The 21,973-nt window shown below is 40.6% G+C and overlaps 1 protein-coding gene across 4 annotated transcripts in view; it reads right to left on the reverse strand.

Moving 5' to 3' along the window:
• Positions 1–1,917: 1,917 nt before the first annotated feature.
• The window catches only part of WDR27 (WD repeat domain 27), a 69,360-nt gene continuing 49,304 nt past the window's right edge, over positions 1,918–21,973 (reverse strand). For all 4 annotated transcript variants that reach the window (XR_014154960.1, XM_081855829.1, XM_081855827.1 and 1 more), the window contains one exon: positions 1,918–2,476. Coding sequence is in view for 3 of the 4 variants with exons in the window: in XM_081855829.1 (XP_081711955.1) it covers positions 2,417–2,476 (60 nt within the window). In the remaining variant the exon portion in view is untranslated. The remainder of the gene's footprint in view (positions 2,477–21,973) is intronic.

Below are 21,973 nucleotides of genomic sequence, written 5' to 3' on the forward strand. Positions count from 1 at the left end.
TGTGCATTTGCTTCATCCAAATTGTTTCTTTTGAAGTTCTTGCAGCTAGTGGCGTGGATCAGAGACGACGTCCAGGAGCGCTGAAATCCCACAGGAGGGCATTGTGCCTAGTGCCCCCATCCCCACAAATTTGGGGGTGGTATAGGGCACAGCAGGCAAGGGCAGTCCCCCACCACAATCCTGGGGGGGGGGTAGGGAGGCTATTTACTCCCATCACAGCCTCCAATTTACCTCGTGTGGGTCAGAGAGATGATATTGTCAGCCATCTTCTGATGCGCCCCTAGTGGTCCCACTGGAAACTGCTCTTTCAACAAAGATAGGCTTATGAAATGCCACAAATTATCTGAAGCACAGAACCAGATGTTTGACTCGTTGATCGGTGTACATAAAGGGTCAGAATCATTAGATTGTGTGATTCAGAATGAGTCACTATTACACAGCTCCTCAGAGCTTCAGCTACTTGTTTTACATTATCAGTAATATGCTTTTATAACTCTCTTGAGAAAAACCAGCTCTGTCTACCCTGTATCTGCATTGCTCTGCTGAGCTACTATAGACTATTGATTTGTCTCAAAACAGTGAAGCCTGCCACCTGACAAGTGTTCCCAGCTGTAAGAGCAACAGCTGACGGATACCAATCCTAGAGTGAACATCCGATGATAAGAACTTCATTACAAATCATTCTGACAGTTTCCTGGATGTAAAAAATGTAGCAACCAATTGTTCCTTTGGTTATTATCCAATGGTTCAAACACTGGTATGCGATAACTGTCTTGTTATTTTGTCAGGATGTGTTTATCTGCCCCATAGTCGCTGATATCAATAGAAACTTTAGGAACCAAGTTTACTACCCTTGCTTTCCAGAACAATCAGCATGATTGGTACTGCCGAAATACCAGCCACCCAGAGCGGCTGGGGCAACCCAGTCAGATGGGCGGGGTATAGTAATGCCATCTAGCTCCCCACTGTTGTCACTGGGATCTTCAGTTTTGCTACACATTTGGGCTCTTGAACCTTCCCCAAACTAGCCACACAACTTTCAGCATTTAACCACTATTTCATCCTCTGACAACCCTTCTGAAGAATTTGTGCACACACCTACCCATTTGCCCCACAACTAGAAGGCAAATAATATAGAATTAAGCATAATTTTAAAATGGTTTGCACCAATGGAATTATAACATCTAGATAAAAATCTATCCTGTTGGATTACTGCAGCATCCCTAGTGTGTATATAACACATACACTCATAGTAAACTGCTCTGGGTAAATGGGGCCTGAAGTGGGGTCAAAGTAACTTGCAAAGAATGCAGAAACCATGGATTCAATTCTACCAAAAATAAATACTTTTCAAAGTTACGTTTATTTCAGTGGGATAGTTAAGCACAGTCATAGTATTGCCCCAGTGAATTAAAGATGGATTGAACAAGATGACTTTTGGATGGGTTGGACTTCTTACTGGTACTGACTTTCTTATTAGAATTGGGTTTTCTTTTGGGAAATAGTTCTAAGAATGACATTTATTTCATTGAATCTACTCTGAGTATGACTTAGTCAGACCCAACTCAGTGTGCACAGCTTTTTAAAGATTATCCTCAAAATGCTCTTCAAAATTAGATTAAAGAATTCATGTAAAAGTTGAATATACCACAGTGACATATTTAGCAACCTATTGTGAAATAGTGCAAACCACATTTTCCGTACTGGTTCTTAAGGAGCCAGAAATCCAGTGTGATTTGTCTTCCAGAGTCTTTATACATGACAAGGAGAAAAGGACCGCATAACGTTTAGTCTTGAAATATGTTTGGTATCATATCCACTGGTGTCTGAACTATAGTAAACCTTTGCTTGTATGTCTCAGTAATGCTCAGAACCTCATATTTCCCCTCACGTTGAATCAACAGGCAAGGACACAAATGACTAGAATATCACTTTATTATTGGGCATAAGGGTTTAGCCAATAATGGTACAAAGGTTTATTTGCTAAATGTCTGGTTGTGGAGATAACTATTGAAATCCCAACAAACTACAACAAAAAGTGTATATATGCTGCTGGACACCAGCTTTCTTAAATCTTACTTGATATTTCCAGACAAATTGCACTAGGATGGCTAGAGCTATTAATAATGGGAAACAACCCAACATAATATTATACATCTACCTATTCTGTAGCACTTCCAAAGTTGCAGTCCAAGGTAACCTGAATGTGATAATGCTCTGCAAGGAAAGTGGCAGAAAGGACTCTGTACCCTTATCCAAAATGTTTTTCCAGCAGAGTAGACCTTGGAGCAAATCCCAGGGCAGACATAATCTGGAAGCCTATATTTGAAACAGAAAAATGCTGTAACTTGCCCAGTAACCAAATATCTCCTTTCTGTCGGGGAGCCTTATTCTTAAAGTAGCAGAGCCAAGGAAGTCAAGGCTGACAATCCGGTAGGAACAATTGCAGTTTGCCATCCAGGGTGGCTGTGGTGAGCTGTAATTCAAAACAGAAAACACATGATTGGCATAGAATGCTTTGTGTTGAATAATGGTTGACCAAAGGCCTAGCTACCTTATTAAATCTCATTATAAAAATTTAAAAGGCGTCTGGAATTTACTTTTTATGTACTATGTCCATGTTTGCTTGGGAAGTCTACTTTTATTTAGAATTCATTTTAGTTGGTTCCTGTGGTGTAAATGCCAATTATTACTACCAAGATAAAGAACTGTGATGAATTAGAAATCCTGTAATGCCCTTCTGCTTGCAGAACAGCTTTTGATCCAACAAAGTGAACACTACTGTAAGAGAACAGGAGGTTATTTTCTCCTATTTCTGCTTCCCCTGCAGCCCTCCACTCCATATCCCCATGGTATTTAGGTGGTTTCTGACATATAAATGAACCAAATGTTATGTTATATGTGGAGATTGGTTGGGGGGTTGTTGATGCTGCTGCTGTTTGCCATATAAGTACTAATAAGCTGAGAACCTTCAAAATGGAAATAACAGAAAAACAATTTTAAAAGCCTGAAAAAAGTTTTTTATTGCTAGCAATTATAAAAGAATAAGAAAAACAGTACAATGAAGCAATGACCGCTCCCCGCTTAAAATGGGGGGCGCCCTTTGCGTGGACGCGTGCAGCCCTAGATCTGGAGCGGCCCCATCAGCAAAGGCTTGGCTTTGCCTTCCCTCAGGTGGAATATCTGGAGGTCTCCGCCTACCTCAGTCAGTTGTCCAATCCCACCTGGGGGAAGCGTTGCCAAGGAGACCATGCCAGGTAAGGGAAGGATTACCTGCCTACACATTAGAGGGAGGATCTTACCTGGGAATCCTCACTTGGCTCCAGAGCTTCTCCCATCCTAACCACCCTCAGTTAATGTCTTCTTTTGCAGGTTAACTTTTCTTCATATGTTTTGCAGGTTAACTTATCTTCACAGGTATGTGGGCGCTGCTACGTTAAGGTCGCTGTTAAAGGGCCGGAAAGGAATTTCCCTGCATTGGCAGGTTTCACCTTTCCTGTAGCAAAACGTCACAACTTTGGCAGTATCAGGCCTTGGGCGGAATCCTTTAGTCCATCTTCCTCTTTGCAGCGGCGATACCAGGGTTCCCCGTTAAAGGGGTTTCTGAAGGGAGGCTTTGACCGTATGCCGAAAGGTTGTCATTGCTCTCCCCTGCGGCGGCGTAACGGGGGCGGCTATCTCTGCTTGAACATATGTTCTCCAGAGCCGGCCCATCCGCCCCCCCACACTGGATAACCGTGAAGCTCCCTAGGTCCCCGGCTGGGGACTGGGGAGGGAGAACGCCCAATGCCTGAGCCAAGGTCTACCCACATTTGAAATTTAATAAAGTTGTGGCCAATTTAATCCCATAGCACGTTGTCTAGAGTCGTTATTCCTCATGACGGGGGGGACCACTTGGGATCTGGGGACTCCGCCTGTCCACGCAAATTTCAAATATGTCTTTGGAACAATTAATTGGCTTGCACTTGCATGGATCACGAAAGTTACTAAAAAGCCAATTCTAATTCTTTGGTATTTTTCACTCCATACACTGGCAGCTGTTATACAAAGGGTTGAGAAAATGAGTCTGAGTACATTTTGAATTAATTCACATTTCAGTTCAAATATTCTGGTAAAAAAAAAGAAGGAAAAGGATAACATTTACTTCTACATGTCTGTGACTGTTTTCTAGAATTAACGGCAGTAGCAACATCAAGTGGGGAATAAATTAAGTATTTTTCATTGTCCCATGAGGCTAATGAAAAGCAGAACACAAGGAGCAATGGGAGTATTGACCCCATGAAGTGATGGGTAAATAAACAGTTGTGATGCAATCTGCTTGTGCTGATGTAGCCCTCCCCGCCCCCAACACACCTGCAGGTCATTTTAAGCAGCCAAGCTTGGGCAAGCCCCAGGGTTATCTGGCATTCCACATGGCACTGTATTACACAATATTTGTAAAGGCTAATGCTGTTGAGCAGAGCAGTTGTGCAAGCTCCTAGCCCGGAAATGCAACTTATTCTGTCTCACAGCTGAACATAAGCCTGGCCAGAAGTTGGAATCCTGTGCCAGTGGCATCCTGTTCTTTTTCAAATCAGCACAGGCTCAGGAGCTCCTGAAGCTGCTCCAACTATCACATCAGTTGTTGCACAGATGTTGAGTTCTCAGTTGTTTTTGATTTTATCTGTTCACAGTCAATGGGTGCGTATTTTGCAATGAGTTTTTCTTATTAACGCTTTTCATAAAACAATAAAATAGCTGCAGCAAAAAGTCACCGGGTGCATATTAACGGCATGGGGCTTGTGGACCACAACTGAAAACGCCTGCTTCTATTGCAGCATCTGAGACCCGACAAAGAAAGCATGAGTCCTATTTGCGGCTGTTAGACAGTGGTGAACCTTTTACAAAGTCTCGTGGTCTGAATGATGCATCTTAAATTACAGAATGTGCAGTATCACTTATAATACTTTCATTTTAAACTCCATTCTTGCACAGGGCACATAATGACAAAGTTTTGAAATTTACTTCAGGAAAAAGTGCATTGTTTCTCATATTTCTGGGTGTGTGTGTGTTGTTGTTGTTGTTGTTGTTTTAAAAAAAAACACTTATGAAGGCTTGTATCTCACCCATCAGTTATAGTAATGGCCATTATAGCTCCATGATATTCATTATGGTATAGTGCCCTCTGCTGAAAATCCAAACATAAAGGAAATGCATACAAACAGAGTTGCAAAAAGGGAGTGGCAGAGTGGTGCATAAAGGTTTTTATTTAACTCACTTTCCTTTATCTCTCCTTTCTACCCTACAACTATTGAGGAATACTATTGTTTTGTTCAGCTACTCTCTGCCCAAACAAGTAGCCTGAGAGATGAATGGACTTTTAATATATATCTGTATTATTGCTTCTTGCATCACAGTGCTCACCCCTGCTAGTGTTGATAACACTACTTCCAACTCACCAGTCCAGAAATTCTCATGCTAGCTTCATGTCAACTTCTTTGACAACTGCATGTTACTACTGCTGTTTACATCACATGAAGCAGCAGCACACTGCAGAATTGCTGTTTGGGTGGAAGTGACTTCCTCCTGCAGAACTACTTAGGCCCTGCTCCATCTTAAGGTGTTACAGTGGATCTGTGAGAAGGGAGGTTACACTCAACTTTCTATCCACTGAATGGGAATATTAACGATGCTCATATTTGTTTTGGAGCAGGGATGCTTCGTTTCAATGTGCACCTGCACAGATCCAGATGTAAACAATACTGTTCTCTGCATTCCTTGAAGGGCTGAGGGCTGAACAGCAGCTTGCCCTACTGGAGATGGTAGAAGAAAGAGGGAAGAAGGCATAAACAAGCAGAGGGAGGAGCAAGATGGTTGCCATCTGATTTTATTCTGCTCCAAGTTTGATTTTAAGATGTATTTTAATTGATTGTTTGATTTATGTTTTTAATGTATCATACTTTGATGTTAGCCGCCCTGAGCTTGGGCCTGGCCAGGGAGGGCGGGGTATAAATAAATAAATTATTATTATTATTATTATTATTATTATTATTATTATTATTATTTACAGTGGGGAGTGGAGGATTAGCAATGGTAGGTGATATGTGGAACATTGCTTGTGAAGGAGACGACTGAAAATATCTGATAGCTGGCTGCATCATCCCCACAACTATCTAATAACCATTTCAGCTCCATTATGGAATGGTGTTCTGTGAGTAATTGCTCTGTTAAGAGTTTTGGTTAATACTTCATTTCCTTTTGATGTTTCTCAAGGTTCCTGCTTTTATTTATGCTATATATTATTTCCTTTGGTTCATTTATTTCTTTTTGTTTAAAGAATCACTTTCATGCATTGCAGATTATATTCAGTTGCATTTAAGGCAAATCCAATAAAATATGGTGGTAGTAAAAAGTAATTTTTGAAGTAATTTGGGCTATGGAAATTGTGTGTGTTTAAAGTTATAAGGTGGCTGAGGGTGTGCGAGTGTTCTTGCTGCAAATTGTCCAGTATTCTAGGAAGTCAGAGACCCCGGAAGGTATTGCCTGTACAGTGGTACCTCAGGTTAAGAATTTAATTCATTCCAGAGGTCTGTTCTTAACCTGAAACCGTTTTTAAGCTGAAGCATCACTTTAGCTAATGAGGCCTCCTGCTGCTGCTGGGCCGCCAGAGCACGATTTCTGTTCTCATCCTGAAGCAAAGTTCTTAACCCGAGGTACCATTTCTGGGTTAGCTGAGTCTGTAACCTGAAGCGTATGTAACGTGAAGTGTATGTAACCCGAGGTACCACTGTATAGTGCATGAGAGATGGTTGATTTTCTTGAAAGGAAAAAGTATCTCCTTTTAACTTTTTTTTTTTAAAAAAAAAATTCAACTCTCAGACACTCTACAGGAAACCTGATCCAAAGATTCTGTATTATGCCTAGAGAATGTAGAAAACTCTGTTCAGATATGTATGCTACCTGATGTCTCTTGGAGATTATGAATATTGCCTGGAGAATGCATAAAATGCAGTCAAGATATTGTGGGCCAGATTCAACTAAATAGTTGTGCTAGAAGGAGAAACACAACAAGTTCCATCAACACAACTGGGCTTTCCTTTCTCTCCCCTTGCATCCCCAAATTGACTTCGGGGTGGTGGTGAGAGAACCCACAAAACAGCATGGGGGGGACTGCTATATCTGGCAAGCAGAAATGCTTGTGCTGACAGAATGATCACCTTAGTGCAGAGGTTTTCAACCTTTTAAAGTCCACAGCTCCCTGTGGGGCTCAGGAGCCCAGCTACAGTGGTGCCCCGCAAGACGAACGCCTCGCAAGACGGAAAACCCGCTAGATGAAAGGGTTTTCCGTTTTGGAGGCGCTTCGCAAAACGAATTTCCCTATGGGCTTGCTTCGCAAGACGAAAATGTCTTGCGAGTTCCTGCAGGTTTTTCCCCCTCTCCCCCCTTCCTAAGCCGCTAAGCCGCTTATCAGCTGATCCGCTAAGCCGCTAAGCCGCTAAAAGCCGCTAAAAGCCACTAAGCCGCTAATAGCGCTAATCCGCTAAGCCGTCAGTGGGCTTGCTTCGCAAGACGAAAAAACCGCTAGGCGAAGAGAATCGTGGAACGGATTCTTTTCATCTTGCGAGGCACCACTGTATATCACTCTTTGCCTGCAGAGTTGACAGGCTCTCGCCCTTTTTCGAACACCCTCCCTTGTGGAGTGTTCCCTCAGCCTCCTCTCCTCTCCCCTCTCCTTGGGAGTCCTCTGGGCACCCCTGGTCTCTGAGCTGCCCCCCCCCACCTCAAAGAGAGGTGCCTCCTCACACTGCCCCACAGAGGCCTGGGAGGTCTGTCCATTCCCAACAGCAAGGGTTGGCTGACTGGCTGGCTGGATTCCCATGCCTGCTTACTTGCTTACTCTGAAGCTGCCTTAGCTCTTGGCAACCAACACCCCCTGGCCAGCCCCAGAGGCACCATTTGCCTGGGGGCTTGTAGCTGGGGCTGCTGCAACAAACAGCTAAGGAGGCAGAGACACAAGAGGGCATCAGAGCAGGGAGGGAAGGAAAGAGGGACAGAGGCCAGTATTGCCTGCAACACCCCTGACTATCATTTAAAGAGCCCCAGGGTGAAAACCACTGCCTTAGTGCGACACTGAATGCCACCCTAGTATTCTCCAGAATCGGTGGAGATTATATATATTGCCTGGGGAGTGTACAACTCCCCCAGGCCTGTTGGAAAGCATTGGCTGGGAAATGTGCATAATTCCCTCTTTGCAGACAGATTATGTATACGTTCGCCATGATGCATGGCGAATGCACCCAAAGGCTGGTTGTTATGCTCATTTGTTATTCAGCTCACTTTACCCTGACATATACATGCACAAGCATATCTGCAAATTGAGAGTACGTATCTGACAAAGATGTCCCCAGCTATAATAAATCTGTTAGGTTTTAAAGGTGCCTTGGGACTTCTTGGCAACTTTTGCTACAGTAGTTTAATACAGCTCCCCATTCAGAATAAGCAGTGACTCGAGTCTCAAGATAAATTTACTTAAGAAAGTTAATGTTTCTCACCTGCTTTTTACCCCTGCAGACATCTGTGCCTCCCATAAAAAGCTTCCAACATAAAAAGGTTTGGGAGGGAAAATGTGGGATGGAGACTCCTGTGGTAAGGGGCTAACTGGACATCCCTCACTGTTCAGGAGGGCCTCCAATTCTCTAGAGAGATTTGTAGGGGGGCACAGATGACTGCAAGCAGGGGGCAGGAAACTCTCCATAAACTTTCTTAAGATAACTTACATTAGCACCTAACACTGCAAGTCTAACTATGCCTACCCTTAAGTAAGTCCTAATGAATTTGATGGGCTTGGTTCCTGATAAGTGGGCTGATTGCAGCCTAAGCCATTTCCTATCACAATATTGTTCTCATCGCCATAACCAATCGCCATCTCCCAGCTAGTATAAATTAGGCTCCAGAGGACATTGTGGTTAATGCAGTCATCATAATTTGCTTGCTATGCTATCTTCTGTTACGATCAGTAAGCTTCTTGTGTGGTATATGCATTCATATAAGTGTAGCCTAACAGACATCTTGAGGTATGTAAATTACTTCAGGTATTTTGCCCACTCTATTTTTTTCTCACCACAGTAATTTGCCTTCCTCTGTACTACGCAATAATTGTGATTCTCCCGTTCTGATTTGTGGTGCAAAGAGTTTAAAAATATATAATGGAAACAATGAAAATGTATAATGGTTTGCCACTCACATTTGTAATAGCCATTTGTGAGTCTATAACATGTATTCAGAATTCACATGGCTGAAAGAGTATGGACTCAAATTAAGGTGTGTTTTTTTTAAAAAAGATGAGCTTAAAAGAACTCTAATATGTCTTCTCTTTTGGTAAGAGAGCACTGTTTTCTCACGCTGTTAATATGACATCATTCTCAACCTGATATTATCTCCCAAGTAATGGGAAAAACTGGGGGAAAATATTTCTAAGAAGGGGAGGCTACAGAGATGATATATAATTTCAAACTTTCACAAATACTGTCCCTTGATAGCCTTTGCCTGGATACCAGATGAAACCTAGATAAATGGTGAACTCCTTGAGATCCAACTTTTGTGTCATTCTAAAATTGTTATGACTTAATTGCTTAAACAGTAAGGACTTTTGTGATTATATGTAATTCCAGAAGTATGGTTATATTACTTAGGGCTACTACACAAATCACATCCTGAGGCAGTTTTTATTTAGAAAGAATGTGGCAAATCAGGATCAGACCTTAGCAAAACTTTGAGACAGTTCCATCAGACAGAGGTATTCTTGCTGAATAGAAACATTTTTATGATCAGACATCAGACTACTTCTCTGGACACTTTTTGCAAATCCTAGTGATACTTAGCGGTTGCCTTTTAGCAGCATCTATTAAAGCTGAAACTTTCTTCAATGTATGATGACAGACATTTGGATTTTGAAACTGCCACTTGGTGAAAATATAGATTGAAAAGTGCATATTGAGATAGAGTAAGATTGGTACAGCAAACCACAATAATCTGCACTAATGTGAAGAAAATAAGTTTCTATGCTTTTGCTCAAGACTTACATAAGCTCGAGAAAATGCTGTCATTCTAGGAAAGCATAATTCTGCTGAAAAGCAGGGTGAAATGGTGGTTAGACCAAAATACCGGGCCTCTTGCTCCTGAAGCTTGATCTGACCTGGATTTTCAAATGAACTTGCTAATTTATGCCCTTATCTGCATATCTGTAAAATGGGGATAGAATCTTGAAAGGATGGAGAAATAGGCACCAAATGGATGTCCTCTATGTGTGCACACTGTTGGAAATAAATGTGCTGGGCCAGCATAAAGACTGAAATTATAACTGCTTGCTTCTCAAAAAAGCCAGCTCATCTATTTTTGTTATGATAATATCAAAGAAAAATATTAAAGATGGCATTTCCATCTAAGAATGAGTGATAGCCATTGTTAGTATATGGTAAACTATATTTCTTTCAGCATGAAAAATACAGCAAATATTGTAATTTGAGTAAAACGCAAATATATTTTGAGTGATTACTCATTTCAAAGTAAGAATTATTAATCAACTAAAATCCTTTGAGCCATTTGACAACAAGCTAAGATTCACATATGACTAAAATATTACAGAGCACTTGACAGCTTGAGGATGGATAATGTTAGAACAGCACCCCTAAATTGTCAAGCAAAATGTCTCCTGTAAACCACTAAGAATGACTTCATATATTAGCCAAGGAAGACACAGAGCCTGTTATAAGCAGCACTAGCATTTTTGCTGCCTTACAAAAATAAATGAACACTGTCAATGAAAGCAGTGTCATCTCTAGCAGTCAAGCAACAAAAACGGAATTTTGCTATGCTTCCAAAGTAATCAAAATGATTCAGTCCCATGCTAAGCAAACAACTAAAAAAATGCATAATCTCCTTAATATAGCTTGCTGTATGTTTTCAGATTTTAAGGTCTCAAATAACTTACACCCAGCAGCAGATGGGGACAAATATATATATGGTTTTATATGGCTAAACTTTGTCACTTATATAAAAATAGGTGGATATCCTAAATACATAGTTGCTTAACAGACATTCAAGGAGCCATAGGACACAGTGGATCTTCCCCTCTGTTCATAGAGGGGGAGGTCCACCACTGGAGGCCTCCTTGATGTGACCACAGAAACATCTACAGCCATCCCTCTTCTAATGTCAGATGTATAAGGGAGGGAAAAGAGGCCTGCCAGGGGATTGAGGGAGACTTTAGATCTTCAAAATCCAAAGCTCCCTTGTGCCATTGGCACACCTGCAAAACAGCAAAAATCTATCTACCAGTCATGGATATGGAGTAGTGAATTTCCCTCCGGTAGGACTCAATGGCAGGAAAATTTGGAAATCAAAAGAGAGATTACTGTAAATAGCCAGGTAAGATCTGCCCCCACCCATGATTTTGCTTTGGCCCATGTAAACCTGGCAGAGTTTGAATATGGTGATTCCTCTGCCTTGGACTCTCCCCTTCCCTTACAGTAGGATTGATCTATCCTGAAATTTGCCTTCCCATAAAAATATTTCTGTGGTGATTACCTAGTATGGTAAAGTAAGGTAAAGGACTCCTACATGGTTAAGTCCAGTCAAATTTGACTATGGAGTGTGGCGCTCAACTTCGCTTTCAGGCCGAGGGAGCCGGTGTTTGTCCACAGACAGCTTTCTGGGTCATGTGGCTAGCAGGACTAAACTGCTTCTGGCTCAACGGGACAACCTGATGGAAGCCAGAGCACAAGGAAACACCATTTGCCTTTCTGTCTCAGTGGTAACTATTTATCTACTTGCATTGGTATGCTTTTATGATTACCTAATGCTGAGGTGTGAAGGGATGGGGGGGAGGGAGAGAGAGAAATTCAAGGAAAGTGTTTTTGCCCCTGAAAACAACCGAACTAGTGGAGGTGGAAAGAGGAGCATGTTAGTAACTGCTTTTCCCATCCCAAACCAACCTAGATGGCTTTAAAAGAGGATTAGAGAAATTCACAGAGGAGGAGAGGGCAATAGGTGGCTACTGGCCAGGAGGGCTGCGCTCCACTGTCAAAGACAGGAAGCAGGCTCTGAATGCCAGTTGCTAGGAATCACAGATCAGGAGAATGCTGTTGTACCCAAGAAGATTAATTAATCTGGACAAGATGAGAAGCTGATGGTAGGTGGTACAATTTCTATAGGGCATGGTGGTTCCACTCTTCTGGATGGAGTCACTAAGTTGTCTTAAAATAATTTATTTTTGTTTCACTGGATCTGCTACACTCACCTGGGGTTCTTACTGGAAAAAATGGCTTAGAGATTAAGTGAATGAACAAATAACTATGCTACATATGTTTCTGCAGTTTATATTTCTAATGTGTGAGTTCACATAGATGTTACTGCTGCTGGACATATATTCTTAGATGTTTCTGTCTGCCTCATTGTGCCCACATCATAAAAAATCATGTTATTACTGAGCCATCCACCTTCCTTAAAGGAAAATATTTTGCAAATCATGGCAGAGTCAGCAGCCAAACTATCATCATATACAGCCCACAAAAATATTGAATTTATGAGGAAAGGGTACTGTTCCAGGAAGAAAAAACAAACTATGTTTAGCAGTGCTGAGCTATAATTATTCCAAACTGCCTTTTGTATAATAGATGCCTTGGAACTGTATATACGACTCTTAGCATCTATCAACTGCAGTTGTGTGAAAAAGTCTCAATTAGTACAGCTTCAGGTTGTGAAGAAGACTTAAAACCTTTCAGCCAGCCAATGAAATCCTCGATCCTTCTCTTTCCTAAGTGACAAACTTGCTGGGAGACACAGAATGAATCTATTAGAACAGTCAACATCTCTCTGTGTGGCCCCAGTTCTGTTAATGAGGAGACCATTTCCCGTAGGGTTTTAGGATTAATTTGGCAACTGAAACTCCTTTGGTCCTACTAATGAACCATCTTAGCCAACAGGTAATTTGGAGAAAATGTCATAACATAAAGGTTTTGCAACCCCAAGAAGCTTATCTTTTAGGAAACTACACAGCTGATGCCTAGATATAGGTGCAAAGGGCACTCTTGGCTGTGACTAGCAAGGACTGGTATCCAAAACCCAGGGTCCAGATATCCAGGGTCTGTCACCAGCCCTGCAAGGGACACTGCCAGCACTCTTTCTGCCCAACCATCTTGGGTCAGGAGGCTCCCAGACCTTTACTGGACACCCTCTGGTTCTAAAGGAGCAAGAGAGAGAAAACACAGCTCTCTGCTCCCTGGGCATCAGAGTCACCAAATTACTCAACAGCAAGTGACTAATACTGGATTTAGTATCAAGTTTTCAGTCAGACATTAATTTTAAATGAGGTGGACTTATTAGAAAAGAAGGCAGCATAAAATGAAACCAAAATACCCAACAGAAGTACAGCTAGAAAGTCTGATTAACTAAGTAGCTGGGAATTATAAACTGGAACAGGGCTTTCCAAACTTGGGTCTCCAGCCGTTTTTGGACAGCAATTCCCATCATCCCTGTCCACTGGTTCTGCTAGCTAGGGATGATGGGGGTTGTAGTCCAAAAACAGTGTAAGTCCCAAGTTTGGGAAACCCTGAACTAGACTAAAAGAATAAAGCTAACATTCTAATTCTAGACATATGATATATGTATAAGTCTACCAATTATAATCCATTGCACTTTAATTACAAAAGGATGCATGCTAAACAAGCCTATTGAAGTTTATGTAAGTCCTGGTAAGTCAGTGAGGAAAAGCCAAGCACGTCTGCCAGACCAGCAGTTTTCTTCACTGAAGAGAGTATCATATTCTGCAGTATAAACAAAAAGTTTTGATGTTGAGTCATTATTCACAAACGTTAGGCCAAATATTCATATATAAAACGAACCTAGATCTAAGAGTTTCTGAAAGTTCACAATTAAATAGGAGAAAAACCAAGAAAGGCTGCAATCCTATATACACTTACTCAGAAGTATGTCACATTTAACACAGTAGGATTTACTTCTAAGTAGAAGTAATTGCATACAATTGTGCTGCAAATTGCCTGAATTGCTGCATGAGTGAATAACCCCTTAGCAACACAATGTGACCAACATAATTGTTCACTGACAGATAAATACAAATAAAATGACTCCAAGGCAAGAATCTGTGCCTACGACACATAACTAGACATAACTAGACATTCATAAATTGCAAGTCAGCACCAGGTTTTTGTAGGAAGTTGTAATATCTACTTGAATTCATACTTGCCTGTGGCAACACCCTAACGATTTGTTTTCTTTTCAACACAACATTTATCATTTTCCCTTCAATTTCCTTGTCTCAAATGCAACAATAACAAAGTTGCCAACTGAAGCCAGTACTTTAGCGGCTGTTTCTGATTCTGTGCTTTCTTTCAGGATACTTACATTTCCCATTGGGGCATAATCTACTGCAGGCATAGGCAAACTTGGCCCTCCATATGTTTTGGGACTATAACCCCTACCATCCCTAGCTAACAGGACCAGTGGTCAGGGATGATGGGAGTTGTAGTCCCAAAACATCTGGAGGGCTGAGTTTGCCTATGCCTGATCTACTGTGTTTTGATAATGGCATACTCTAAATCACTCCATGTTGACAACACATTCTGCTGATTGTATGCCTTTCATGGGATTTACATTTCAAACACCTCACTGGAGTCTTTGTATGTTCCTCTGTTTTCCTCAATGACGAGCAAACATGCTTAAAGTTTTTCCAAGTTTAAGGGGGAGGATCAAATCCATTGTGCATCACTGCCTGTCCTCTCAAAACTCTGTCCCATACAATTCTTTTGGTAACTCCATCATGTGGTCCTCTGCCATGGGAAGATTTACTTAAGTTCCAGGATTTGTAAATGATGAAGTCACTGTGGAATACCTGTTCTTAAAGTGGTATCAGTCCATAGAATAATGGGTCTAATTTCAATGCCATGTTTTGCATTGGAAGAATTTCAGTGAAAGAGAAATGCTCAGTTGCATCAAGGACAGCATACATCTGTACCTGCACTTCTTCATCAGTGACTTGCCTATAATAAATCACAACAGTGTAAATTATTACAGAAGTTCCTTGTTCTGCAGTCCAATGAGCCTGCATTGCTTCGTTCTGATACTTTATGTAATAATTCTCTGCAAAGTCAGTTTGCAGAATCAGTTCACTTTGCCACAAATTTTTCCTTTTGGCTCTGAAGCTCTTTTGCTTGTCTACATATATTGTATGCATGCTTCAATATTTTTCTCGTTTGACTAAACAGCATTTGTTCTATTTCACTGCAGCTCCAATTTATATTCATTCCACTGATTTACCAGAATCTTCTATTCAATATTGCGTAGTTTATCCAAGTTGCAACTTTGGAATCGCTGCATCCTATAGTCTGTTGAGTTTTTATCACACACAATAAATTCAATAGGTTCTTTAATTTTCTTTGTTCTGTCTTCAAATTTGCGTGCTGCCAAAAGAAGACTTAAGTTCTCACAATAAACACAGTAGAAAACTTGATGATCCTTACTAGAGATTAACTCAACCACCTCTGGATGTAGTTCACAAACTTTTCAAATCCCAAAGGGGTTTTGGGATGCTCATTACTATATATGTCATGTTCTTCTTTTAAGCTGTATACCGGGAGTTGTTTATGTACTTTCTCCTTTCCCCCGTTTTTCTGTTTTTCATAGTTTTGGTTTCTTTCTTTTTGCTGACAGCTGGCAAGATACATTATCCCTTCTACAGAAACACTGTACAGTGTCAGTAGTTTCCACAGCCCCCATCTTTCTGCTAGAAGCTCCAATATCACTCTTCTTTTCAGAAGCATTTTCTCTTCTAATTAGTTCTCTTACTACAAGTTGTTTTTTGTGGCCTGGAGGGATGAGCTAAACACGTTTTATGACTTTACAAAAGGTTTTGTGTGAAGCAAATGACACTTCACTAAGGTTTGTTTGTTTGTAAAAAAAAATAAGTTGCACATTTTGGTGCTATGTTTGTCAAAAGAACTGTTGCATTTAAAAAAAAAATGTTAGCCAACATCTCAACAGTATTTTTAATGATAACAAATTCGAAAAAGAAAAAGTTAAAATGTTCAGATTTTTATTTTCGTTTGTTGAAGGGGCAGGGAGCATGTGTTTTTTGTGACCTACGTAACATGCTGAACCAAAGTAGGTTTTGTTGTCTTAAGCATGTCTGATTTTGTTCCTAACATTACAAAAAATTCTCTATGTGCCAAAGGAAAAAGCAGAACTGTCAACTCAATAAAAGATCATTAATCTATTGTCTATTTTCTTGAAGAGGTCTTAAACTAAACACGGGGGGGGGGGGTAAATAACTTTTGAAACACATGTATGTCTGGTGTTTCTTGTTATTTTATTCATGTGTAAAATGCCATTTTGAACAATGGTTGCCATATCATGAAACTCTGGGGAATTATATATGAATATGAAAAATGAGTTTGTAGGTTGCCATTTTCATGGAATTATGCAGCAGTGAAAATGATCCCAACAGAAAATGAAGGTTTTCAGCACAGAATGTCATATCAAAGCCAGCAACTTGTCTTATATGTCCAGGACTTGAGGATCACTCAAATGCTAGATAAACCTCAATTCTGCAAGTTTATGCTTTTCTTTCTCTTTCTCCCTTTCTCTTTCTTTCTTTTGTTTGAAGGGAAGGTGGAAGGAATGGCACGCAAGGCTATATCTACAACACTTTTTGAGGATTGGCCCAAGATTGGTTGCAATTTTTAAAGGCTTTCTTCACACTACATCTCTACTTCAAGTATCATAACAGTATTCACTGGGCCACACTGTAGCACAATGAACATTCACAACAAAAAATCAGTATGTTGTCTCAAACAAAAAATGCAAAATTGCAAAGAAGTTGGGGTTTTTTTGTGTACAGGCAGGAACAGGTACAAAATCAATATACTGATTTTGCAAAAGGAAAATATAACTGTCATATACTTCCCACAAGTATATTCCTGGGTCAATAGCCACTAAGATAGGAGACATCTAAAATTTCAAACTCAGCCCACTTCCAAATAATACCTAATCAAGGCCAGTGGTATTATAATGAACAAACACTTTCTTCAGGATCCTTCTGGTGGGTCCTTGGTTCCCCAGGGAGTCAGAAGTTACAGCTTTCATTCAAATTCTCCTCCAAATCTTCTTTAACATGGGTTTTTGGTGCCCAGACTGTACTTCCCCTGCTCAGCAGGTCACCTGCTGCTTCTGACTTCCTTTACTGATCTCTTCCTTCCTTTGTAGCACCTTAAGCCCCTCAGCTCTCAACAAAACTGTCTCTCCATCCCCTGTAATGAGCTAAGCCACTCTGCTCACCCACAACTGATGGTCATTTCTTATACTGCCACACTGCACATGGGATTGCATTCCCTGAGCTGCTACCACTCCAGTGCTCTACATCTGGCCCAGCCATGTTTACATCTGGTCAGCCTGGAAGGGCAATACAGTGCAGCCCAGAGACTGCCACCAACACACCACCACTCACATTCTTTAAACATGAAGCTAAGTTTATTTTACTGAATTTAATATCATAATGAGTAGTAGAAAACGATTTAAACGAGTACGAATAGCTGGTGAGTCATTTGAAACACAGGCTTGAAAACTGCAGTTCTCACCATACCTACTTTCATATTTCAGCCACACCAAATTTGACCGTCAGCCACAGTGAGGGAACAGGAAGTAACTAATGAACTGCTTTAAAAGAAAGTGACCGGGAAGGAGATACTAATAAAAAGAATAATAGTCCTAAAATCTGGGCAAGTGCTGTGCCAGTCCCTACTGGGAGGTGTGACGCTGAAATTGCATTTTAAGACATAAAAGTAGCCTGGCAAAAAGCCTGGACAGTAATCTCACAATGGAGTATTTTCATAAAGACATGCAATCTAAAAACTCAATTCAAATTAATACTACAGTTCTATGCATGTCTACTCAGAAGCCCAATGAGCTTAATAAGACTTATTCCCAAATAAGTGTGCATAGAGTTACAGCCTCAGACTTTCATCCATTAGATCAGCAGGTTTGAAACTTTCCGATTTCCACTAACCTTTTCCTTATCCAAATGGCCATGTAATCTTTATATCTGTCTTCCAGACAGCTGGCTAGCTTTTTTATACAGATTTTTCTATAAAATTTGATTCAGCTCTTCAGTGAAGGAATATTCCATTGACTAGCTGTCATTTTGTATGAGTACCAAAAGGTGAGAGCATAATCTTGCAAGGATGGCTGCGAAAATGCTTAGCAGAAATGTTTATGACTATAAGAACACATGTTTTTATTGAACATTTTATGATCTGTTGACATTGTTTTCAAAAAGATTTTCGGTGCCTGGAATAGTACCAAATATTCTAACAAATTCATCATAGTTTCAATTAAGTTTCTTTTATTTTTATATAACCACAAAAATGTATTTATTCAAAAGATTTTGTAACAGTGTTTACAAACAGAGTCAAGCTATTTATTTCATAGAAGGGGGGGTGGAATTAGGCTTACACATTTATTTATTTATTTATTTCTTCTTCTTAAATGAAAGATAAGAGTCCAGGTACCCTGCTGGTGTTGCAAATGCCACCCCTTCAAATTTATCGCCCTGGGCAATTGTCCCATTTGCCCTCCCATAAATACATCTCTGGTGGTGCACAAAACTTAAATCTGCATTGCTTATAAAGCTTACTTCATAGTTTTAGAAATCTCGCTACCTGATCTACTTCACAGTGTTATGTCACAGAAAAAATGTTGTTTTCCCTTTGAGGGATATAAATAACACTTGTAGACATGGACCTAGGACAATTGATATGATGTAACATAACCTAAGGCTTCTATCCCTTTAAGAATCACCAAGAAGGGCAAAATTCAGCAGGTGTCATTATTTTGTTCCCTGAAACACTTTAACGTAAGGTTCTTTCAAAGAATTTCTGCCATCTTTCAAACTCCTGGCAGAATCTTTGCATATATTGAAATACCTGATTTGAGGTCCCCATAAGGACCACTAGATGGGATATGGGAGATCAGTGATCCATATCACTCCTGGGTCTGCTAATTTAATTGGGGGAAGTAGCACCAGATGTGGGGTGTGTTTAGTCTTTTCCTCCTGTGCTATTTCCTATTTCCTAATCTAAACCACACACACAACTACCTACCTGCTACTAGCTCTGTGTGGCTAAAAGAACAGATACATCAACCATGGGAACACTCAGAGATGCTAGATGAAGAAATGCAACCTAAAAGGGTTATAATGAATTTCTGCTGAAAGAATGTATTTATTAATTGTGGCTTAAAGTGGCATTCTGTCTGCATGAGCTGATCTTGGATACAAGGAACATGATGTACCCTAAATTTATCTCAAAATGTTTATGAATATGTAGAATTTTGTCCATTGTCACCAATATCATCATAGTTGGTTTTAAAAGACTTCCATTTAAAATCTGTAAATCTGTACGCCTTTCTGGGAATAAATTTGATTGCATATAGAGGAACATATTTCCAAATACACATACATGGGATTACACTGAGCTTTCCCCCTCTTATTTGCTATTATGTTATAACTGGCATATAAAGTTAGAACATCTGGCAGAAAAGAAAACACAACATTTCAACACTGTTAAGAGCTGATTCTCTCCAATAAAAGTACAATCCGGCTTGAGAGAAAAACAGCCAACCCAATTGTTTTTGGAAAGATGCAGCAGGGTTTGGCATCAATGCTTTTATGTTGAACGGTTTCATTTTTATAAGATTTGCGAGGAAAACTGCTTCCTGATGTTTATTTTCAAGGTAGAATATTGCATGCAAAAATTGTATGTGTGCTACCTCACAAGCTGCACATAAATAATATAGTCTAGAGATGAGAATTTGTTTCAAGACCCCTCTATTTTCCTATCTACTACATTGTAACTTTGCCCAGTTGTTAGATCTTCAATTAAGTTTACATTATATGACGTCTAGATGCAAGTCAAGCTCAGGTATGAACTTTGGGATTCACAGAAGCCTGCTTCAGACAAGAAGAATTTTTTTTAAAACCCTTGAATTCTTCTCCAGCTCAGATGAAATTGCAAGCTGGAGATTCATGTCTAGTTCTCCCCCACATCATCCTTCACCAGCAACAAAAGCCTTCCCTGTTAGCCCTTCAAACATCTGCCCTACTTCTCTTTGTTTCCTGTCAAGTGGTGATTGTGGGAGGGTAGATAAGGGGGGGTTCCCCCTCCCCTCTCTGTTTGTGATGCTCTGGGTAGCTCTTTGCCACAGAACAAATACCAAGGGAACATGGGAGCAGTAGTTCTCCTGAGAGCTACAGCAAGTTGCAGATCTCACGATAATTAAATCTCCCATAATACCCAAGGCTTTGTGCCATAGTGCACTACCACCTAGTGGAACCCGGTAACAGAGGTAGAAGAGAGAAAGGAGAGAAAAGAAATCTTCCTTCTCTCGTTTCTCCCATGTACTGACACGGGGAAATAAAGAGAAGTGAAGAAAAGTATTGGGATTGGGGGTGGGGGGGGAGCAAAAAGGGTTTTCAGTAATAACAAGAGCTGTTAGGGACATATTTCTGAAACCTCAGATTGGCTTGGACAAATTATTAGCGCCCATCCAATTTCCCCTTACAAAAGGTACATCTTTCTGAGGATCATACAATGTGTCATAAAAATATTTTTAAATTAGGAAAAATAGCAGTGAAAAAGAATGAAGCAGAAGTTAATTATCTGCAATCTCCTTTATTTGAAAAATACAGACAGTAATTGGCTTTGGAGAACGTTCACAAATTGTTTGCTAATAAAAGTGAAAAGGAACAAACTCAATGTTCTAAATCGCAGTGTTACGTGACTTAGTACTGCAGAAACTAATAAATCCACCATGTACAAAGATTTATTCAGTACAAATATGGTTGAAAGACTCCAAATGGCACACACTATTGATGTCATATTGCCCTTGGTTTAGTCGCAGCTTAAATAAGTATCATCCAGAAAGGTTGAAATCACAATGACAAAGGGAAAGATTTTGTGGTGACATAAATGATGCCATTATTAGTAAGCAGTTATTTCTGAAAGAAGCAGTATTCAATTTTTACATCATCTAGTCTTCTGATCATATTTCCTTTAATAAATAAGATGATTTAAATTATTCTATGCTGTCTAGTCAAAATAGAAATGTTTATTACACTTTAGTTATTGCTTCTGATGTCTTAGCATGCTTAATAATAATAATAATAATAATTTATTATTTATACCCCGTCCATCTGGCTGGGCCTCCCCAGCCACTCTGGGCGGCTTCCATAGAAACCAAAAATACAGTAAAATATCACACGTTAAAAACTTCCCTGAACAGGGTTGCCTTAAGATGTCTTCTGAATGTCAGGTAGTTGTTTATCACTTTGACATCTGCTGGAAGGGCGTTCCACAGGGCAGGCGCCACTACCGAGAAGGCCCTCTGCCTGGTTCCCTGTAGCTTTGCTTCTCGCAATGAGGGAACCGCCAGAAAACCCTCGGCGCTGGACCTCAGCGTCCGGGCAGAATGATGGGGGTGGAGACACTCCTTCAGGTATACTGGACCGAGGCCGTTTAGGGCTTTAAAGGTCAGCACCAACACTTTGAATTGTGCTCGGAAACGTACTGGGAGCCAATGTAGGTCTTTCAAGACCGGTGTTATATGGTCTCGGCGGCTGCCCCCAGTCACCAGTCTAGCTGCCGCATTCTGGATTAGTTGTAGTTTCCGAGTCACCTTCAAAGGTAGCCCCACGTAGAGTGCATTGCAGTAGTCCAAGCGGGAGATAACCAGAGCATGCACCACTCTGGCGAGACAGTCCGCAGGCAGATAGGGTCTCAGCCTACGTACCAGATGGAGCTGGTAAACAGCTGCCCTGGACACAGATTTGACCTGTGCCTCCATGGACAGCTGTGAGTCCAAAATGACTCCCAGGCTGCGCACCTGGTCCTTCAGGGGCACAGTTACCCCATTCAGAACCAGGGAATCC

The sequence above is a fragment of the Podarcis erhardii genome, assembly GCF_964252035.2.
Source record: "Podarcis erhardii genome assembly, chromosome: 3".
NCBI lineage: Eukaryota > Metazoa > Chordata > Lepidosauria > Squamata > Lacertidae > Podarcis > Podarcis erhardii.